The sequence below is a fragment of the Glandiceps talaboti genome, chromosome 23, assembly GCF_964340395.1.
Source record: "Glandiceps talaboti chromosome 23, keGlaTala1.1, whole genome shotgun sequence".
NCBI classification, from domain to species: Eukaryota; Metazoa; Hemichordata; class Enteropneusta; family Spengelidae; genus Glandiceps; species Glandiceps talaboti.
Genome location: NC_135571.1, coordinates 8,312,333 through 8,320,452, shown reverse-complemented (window position 1 = coordinate 8,320,452; position 8,120 = coordinate 8,312,333). Strand labels below are relative to the sequence as shown.

The 8,120-nt window shown below is 36.4% G+C and overlaps 1 protein-coding gene across 1 annotated transcript in view; it reads left to right on the top strand.

Annotated features, from left to right (window-relative positions):
* The window catches only part of LOC144452681 (ATP-dependent RNA helicase DHX58-like), an 8,595-nt gene extending 833 nt beyond the window's left edge, over positions 1 to 7,762 (top strand). Inside the window, exons 2-7 of the mRNA XM_078143826.1 lie at positions 1,205 to 3,130; positions 3,532 to 3,705; positions 4,039 to 4,219; positions 4,446 to 4,569; positions 4,902 to 5,133; positions 5,860 to 7,762. Of these exons, the coding sequence (XP_077999952.1) occupies positions 1,205 to 3,130; positions 3,532 to 3,705; positions 4,039 to 4,219; positions 4,446 to 4,569; positions 4,902 to 5,133; positions 5,860 to 6,053 (2,831 nt within the window). The 3' untranslated portion in view covers positions 6,054 to 7,762. The remainder of the gene's footprint in view (positions 1 to 1,204; positions 3,131 to 3,531; positions 3,706 to 4,038; positions 4,220 to 4,445; positions 4,570 to 4,901; positions 5,134 to 5,859) is intronic.
* The last annotated feature ends 358 nt before the right edge of the window (positions 7,763 to 8,120 follow it).

Below are 8,120 nucleotides of genomic sequence, written 5' to 3'. Positions count from 1 at the left end.
ACATTTACTCAAATAATAATCCATGAAAAGTAAAGATTACAATACATACAAATAAATACATTTAGCAGCGATTACTTGTTATTATTGTCTATTTATTTTGTATTCATTTTGTATACTTGTATCACATTTTTCTTTGAAAGCGTTGCTTATTTTTGTTATCTGGTAAAATACATTTCATTCATTCATTCATTCATTCATTCATTCATTCATTCATTCATTCATTCATTTATTAAAATTAATGGTTAAATGAGTTAACGAGTTAAACATACTGAGTTAGTATGTTTTTTCTATTTTTTGTATAGTATTTTTAATTTGCCGCATCTAACTTACTTCTAGTATATAGTTCTACTTACTGGATCAAGACTTAATGTACTCAAGCCGCATGGTGAAAGTAACTTATAAATGGTTTGATTGTGTAAGTGTGTGTGTGTGTGTGTGTGTGTGTGTGTGTGTATGTGTGTGTGTGTGTGTGTGTGTGTGTGTGTGTGTGTGTGTGTGTGTGTGTGTGTGTTTAACAGGGGAAATCCGTGATGTGGCATTGACATCAACTTATATAAAGGTCATTCATTGAAATTTAACCTAATGACAGCCACTTTCGTAAGTAAAAATCAACATTTATAGCATAACTCAAAAACCGTTAATACATAGAGACTGATCCGTGCATGATAAACCAATATTATCAGGAGTAAGCTATACATCAATACATTTCAAGGCACCTGAAATTTGACCGTGGCCATGCAGAGTAAACCCAATACTCACACACAAGTAAAGTGTTGTTGAGTGTGTCTTCTAGACTTTTATATTTAAAAAAAACAATGGGTATATTTGCCGGGGTGTGTCTAGGCATGCATAAAAGGGCCCATTGTAAATACACAAATAAGGTATATTGTCAATCTGGATATTGAATTGAGTATATTGATTTAAGATCAATAAATCTTTCCTAAAGCAAATTGAGTTGAAATGCAATCTATTTTTGTTCAAATGCCATGGAACAGATTGGGCTCGAATTTGCGCAAAATAAACGTTATGCTATTGATGTCAGTACAGTAAGTTGTGGTTGCACAATGCCATTGGTGCTAGAAAAACTTGTCAACACACAGGTATTTTAAAAGTCGCAGTTATTATGTATGTGCTTCCTGGAATGCCTTCCTAAGTGTCCATTATATGCAATAATAGAGTGTGTTACTTTTGATTTCTCCCACAGGAACAGATAAAAAACCTGTTTCCACAGACAGGGATGCCATAGTACATGGGGGACAAGTTGAACATCTACAAATGACCAGAGCAGCTAGTAACCCCATTAATCAAATGCAGCCGCCAGGTTTTCACCATGCTCCTTTTCAGCAGCAAACACAGGTACAACATAATACAAGGCCTCTGGTGAGAAGTCGTAGTGAAGGACATGGGACTACATCTTCAAGATCTCTCTCGGACACACCTATAAAACATGTTGGGAAATCTAACATGAGTTTACCAGTTGGTGGCGAATCCACTCCAATAAAAAAGATCAGTGATAGTTCATCTGATGATGATGACACTCCATTAAAACAGGTCACCAGAGATAATTCAGACCGGAAGATTGGTAGTGACAGCATGGATGATCTCAGCACAGATATGGAAGATGAGGTCGATCTCACTAGAAGATTAGCACAGCTAGATGTGAGGGACGTGCCAAACACTAGTAACGGAACCAATGGTAGCCCAGGTAACGATATAAAAGTCCGTCTTTTCGAAAATCAACACTTAGATAAATCAGACCTACAAGTGGATTCACCAGAACAATATTCATTGGCAGTGGCAGATGTACGAATTAGAGAAAGAGACCAAGTTGTCACCCATCAATCCATCAATGCTCAGTTACCAGCTACCAGAACTCCAGCTAGTTCTGGTAGTGGTGCAGTCAGACAGAAGACTCATTCACCAAGTCCTGATCAAAAAGAGGTGTTAAATACACTGCAAGGAAAAGAGGAGCCTGGCTTCCAATCATTATTTAAACAAAACAAGAATGGAGCAGGTGACCTAAAACTACGGGAATATCAAAAGGAGTTAGCAGAACCTGGAAAAAACGGGAATAACTATATCATATGTGCACCTACTGGAAGTGGGAAGACCTTAACAGCAGCTGCAGTTTGCAAAAATCACCATGGCCTGGCAAGAGAACTAGGGGAAACTTTCAAAGTCATTTTCATTGTACCGACACACAGTTTGATCGAGCAACAGAGAGATGCCTTCAGACAGATATTTCCAGCTAGTACTGTTGAAGGTATTGGTGAGACAGATCAGCTTGTCACAGTCTTGAAAAACCGTGATGTGGTTGTTCTTACAGCTCAAATACTGATCAACGCACTGAATCGTGAAGAGGTTCAGCTCACTGATGTCAAAATGCTGATCTTGGACGAATGCCACCATACAACTCTAAACCATCCTTACAATGAACTCATGAGAAGATACCTACAAATCAAACTCGACAAAACTAGAGCGGCGGAAGCAGCCATGTTACCACTCGTTATTGGGTTAAGTGCATCACTTGGTGTTGGTGACGATGACAACCCTTTTGAACACGTGATAACACTAGCTGCTAGCATGGATGCCGCACTAGTCAAAGAAGTGACAGCACATGTGGAAGAGTTGGAACGTCATGTCAGACCACCAGTTGAAAACAAGATCATCGGTGTACCCGGACGCGCACCCGACGATGACTTTATCAGACTAATGGTGGAAATAATGGTGAAAATAGAGGCGATCATCTTCACAAATGAAAGTTCACGTCATGTACGTGGTACACAACAATATGAAAACTGGATAGTTCTCCAGAGGATGAAGGCAGAGAAAGAAAATCTCCGTTCTCGGATTATTGGTTGTCGATACCTGGTAGAATTTAATGCAGCGTTTATATACTATGATGACCTAAGAGCATGTGATGCGATTCAGTACTTGGAAAGAAAGGTGTTTGATGAAGAACTACCACATACAGCTACACAAATTGAAAAGCGATGTGTCAGGTTCTACAAGGAAAGGGAGGCCCAGTTGAAAGACCTTAGTGAGATGGAACAAGTTGAAAAAATTCCTAAATTGATTGCATTGGTTGAACTTTTGGGGAGATGTTTCAAGAAAGAACCTAATTCAAGAGGTAGGAGTAACAGCATTCGTATATTGTATTCTAGTGATTATTACGTATGCACCAGTGATTACTTGCACTGATGCATGTGCAAGGTATTTGCACTGCAGTGCAATACCGAAAATATTACTGTATGTCTGATTGCAAATAATATGCAAATGAAGTCACACTCTTTTTTTTGGATACTGAATCGTGTTATCACTCGGTATGAATTTTAAGGACTTTTTCTGTTTTGGATAAATGTATGTAATTATGAAAGTCCCTCATGTTACGTGAGTGTCAGTGTGGATACTCCCGGGTACATGTATTCGCGAACTTGCACTCACGAATCATTAAGTTCTGTCATAGAAAATCTAATCCTAATTAATACATTAAACTTTGTAACAACTTCCTTTGTTCACATTTTACCTCAGGTATCGTTTTAACAAGAACTAGGGCGGCAACCATTGCCTTGCTCGAATTTATCAAGGATGAGCCAAGGCTGCAGGGAATTGTGAAGGTTGACAGACTTGTTGGCAAGGGAAAAGACGAAGATGGTTTCATGACAGATACAGAACAACAAAGAGCAATTCGTCGTCTAAAACAAGGTATGACATTTGAAAGGGTCATTCACGTTGCGAGAAAACTGTAGCTTAGCAAATGTCACCCTATTACATCGTCTGAAAATAATCTGCAAATTATCAAATACTGTGATACGAAAAAGGTGATGATTTAGTTTTTGATGTGATAGTTTCCCGTCACATTGAGGGTTCTGAATCACCTGAAGGTTATGCACATTCAAGTATGTAGTTATCTAACTTGCGATGGTCTATCTGGTCCTTGAGTGGTAACTCACAAAAATGTCAATTAATACTCATGAAACTCAACAATAGGTTTTCCATAGGCACACATTTCAGCTGCTGTACACATTCGATTTACAGGTTTGGATGGGAAGGATGGTTGCAATCTTCTTGTTGCTACCGATATCGCACAGGAAGGACTGGATATCCCAACATGCAACTTTGTCATCAAATATAATTTCGTCAGTAATGAGATTGGTGCTGTGCAAGCACGTGGTCGGGCTCGAGCAGAAGAGAGTGTTTGCTATCTAATTGTGCAAGAGTAAGTTGATAATAAATGCTATCTTTTTATACATTTAAATTTTTTTGTTTGTACATACCTCACTCTCATTATCATTTCCGATCCAGTGAGAATGAATGTTTTTGTTTGTCAATACAAATACAGGTTACTGCTACCAAGAAAGATGTACAACATGGACCATACACATATACTGTACTTTTCAGGCCTTTGTTATTCATGTTATATTGTTTTCTCTTTGCTGTTACAGAGGATCTAAGAATGAACAACGAGAAATCCAAAACCAGGAAAAAGAAAAACTAATGAAGAAAGCCCTAAAACAAGTCAACTCTATTCCAGAAGATCATCTGCGAATCCTGATACAAACTAGACAAGTGAGTTTTTAGATCAGCTTAATATAATCAACACTTATCCCATGTATGTATGTATGTATGTATGTATTATGTACGTACGTACGTACGTACGCACGCACGCATGCATGCATGCATGATGCATGCATGCATGTATGTACATTGTATGTATGTATGTATGTATGTATGTATGTATGTATGTATGTAGGTATGTATGTATGTATGTATGTATGTATGTATGTATGTATGTATGTATGTGTATTTGCATCTGTGTGTCTGCATGTCTGTTACTAGTGTTAGCCTGTCTCTATGTGCCTCTGTATATATAATTGAGTACATGTACATTTTGTGTTCAGGTTACATTACTGGAAGAGTATAAATCACAGCAAATGAGAAAAGAAGAAAGACGAAACACAGACGCAGCACATGATGTAGAGGTGGTTTGTAAAGAATGCAAGCGACGTGTCTGCTTTGGAACTGACTTGTTGAGAAAGGGAACTCACATCATATGCACTGATCCTAATTTTCTTGATAGAGTCAGACAACGGAGTATGAGAGTACAAGAGTTCAGAGACACAGATAACATAGGTAAGGGCTGAATCAGATTGTAACAGTAAATATAAGGGTCACATAGTCATAATTATCTCGTCTATGTATGTATGTATGTATGTATGTATGTATGTATGTATGTATGTATGTATGTGTGTGTGTATGTATTTATGTATTTATGTATTTAAGCATGCATGCATGTATGCATGTATGCATGTATGTATGTATGTATGCATGTATGTATGTATGTATGTATGTATGTATGTATGTATATGTATGCATGCATGCATGTGTGTCTGTCTGTCTGTCTGTCTGTCTGTCTGTCTGTCTGTCTGTGTGTGTGTGTATGGATGGATGGATGGATGTATGTATGGATGGATATGGATGTATGGATGTATGTATGTCTGTGTGTGTGTGTGTGTATGTGTGTGTGTGCGTGTGTCGTTGTATCTGTGTGCCTCTATAATGGAGTACATGTATATTTTGTGTTCAGGTTAGATTACTTGAAGACTATAAAGCACAGCAAATGAGATTGTATTCATAACTATTTTACTGAACGCTATTAGACATGTATTGCCCGACAACCAATTTATCTAATCCACTTAAAGAGTAATGTGTTGTCCATGGCTCTTAATATTTTCACAAATCATAAATTATTTTTGTAGTAACGCCTCTGCTGTGAAGTAAATGCTAATCACCTATATTGTATACACACAATTATGTTTCCAACACATATTAATTTACTTTTTTCCTTTTATCGTTCAGGGGTTGCTCTATGTGGAGATCCAAGTTGTCCTACTCAGTTCGGTCCAATTGTGAGATTCAAGAAAGATGCTTATTTCAGTACATGCGCCCTAAGCTGCAAGAGTATGGCATTCAAAATAGGCAATACTCCTGGTTATGCCACCTTTAAGAACTGGGCAAAGTGTACCTTTCCAATCGATACACAACCTTATTAACAATAGGGAACTTGCAAGTCCGCCATCTTGAATATCCAGAATGTTGCATGATGGGAACATGCTGATAAATATTAATCAGCTGTAAGAATCTTGTTACATTGTTTACAACTACAAATGATCTAGCCATGATTACCCTTACCATGTAGAAGGTTTATTCTATTGATAGATCCTGATTAGTTAATACGATAACTACAGATAATCCCATAATCCTATGCGTCTGAGCATGCCCATTGTAGTTCATATTGCTATACAACATAAAGCGTAGGTCTTAATTAAATCAAACTTCGTTGCATAATTTTTTAATTTTTTTTTGAAAATTGGAAGGTTTGACCCAGTACTTTGTATTCATTGATGTACGTTGAATCATATTGTGTATAATTCAATATAACTTTACATTATCAATAAAGTAATACACAGGTTTCCTTCTTTATTAAGAACATGCCTACTTCTAAATTCAAAGTTGAACAGGGAAATGTGTGCATATAGCATACACTATTCATGCATAACAATGTAATGTGAAATCAGATGTGTTTTACCAAATGACAAATTGAAATCGAAATATGAGGTATCATGGCTACATTGTAATATAACATTCGAAATGATAAAAATTGGCATTGACATTTTCACCTAAATATATCAATTTTCCTGTAAGAATATTAGAAAATACTGATAGACCTTTTTGCTATTTTTTCTTGATGCAAAGCATGTTGATGTAACTCCTGTTGTCAAGTGTTTCAGCTATTTAATAGCATGGCTCTGAAAATGCAAATATCAATTAAATGTAAAGGGTGATTTTCCCTAAACATAGTCTAGAATTCTAAACTGGTACAGTATTACTTTTTTTAAAAACTTTATTACTAACTACCAGTCTAGTCATGACGGTTGTTCGAACACAGAAATCTGTGCTCCCTCCCAACTGTGTTCATATAAACAGGTTGATGTTGTCACATCCCCATGTGATTTTAGTTTAAACAGACTGGAGGTGGAGTCCTGGTTGGACATTTGCATATAAATGCAGTCTAGAAACTTTAGAAAGGTCAAAAACCTGTCAGTTTGTGGTGGATTATAAACATGCGCCATTTGTGCTTCGTTCACCATAGGGGAGCACCACAATTTAACACCTTTTGTAACCGTCATAACTAGACTGGTATTAGTAATGAACTTTTTAAAACGTAATACTGTACCAGTTTAGATTTCTAGACTACCCTTAACATAGATGTAATCAAGTTGCAAAACAAAACTGTAACAAAGACCAAAGTAGTTTTTTTATAACATTCTATTCATCCCAGAAATATTTTACAAAGTCTGGAGAGTCAAATAATCAGCACAATACTTGTGTACATCTCCCACAAATATTTCTGTTATGATGTGCTTAAACTAAATATTGGCACTAGTAGCATTTTACAGATAATTAATTTTGTTGACTTTATAATGATGTTAGCCAACAAATAGTGATTACCATATTTTTGTCAGAATTAGAATGTCAGATATTAGTAAATTTTTAAAAAAAACAATGCCCTGAACAAATTAATGTTTTAATGTAAACTTGCCAGTAACCCAAGTAGCTGTGTTTTTAATGGAATTCATATTTACAATAGCAATGCATTTACAATGAATTCAGAATTTGAAGTAATTGTTAAAGTGTGATTTTTGTAGACATGACTTTATGTATTGTGTTGATCGGTATGCTGAATATTAGGAATAAATTATGCAGATGTTTTCATATACTTTGTCTAACGTGCGATTCTTATGTGAATTTACATGCATTCATTAAATGACGTTGACAATCTGTCCAAATAAGTAATTCCAGCATGTATCAATGGGGTCAAAGTGCAAGGGATAAATGGCGTCTGAGTTAGCTACCTTCCATAAATGTATAAAATGATTATTAAAAAGGTTTCAGGACGCCCCTTTTAAAAATGTTTTTGAATGTAAACATTCAAACGGCACGCATCAATTGTGGTGGCTGTGAGATGTCAAAGTACACTGCGCATGCTCTATGTCTCCAGCATTGTAAACAAGTCCACATGGTATACATCACTCATGACGTTACAATGTCACTGCCAA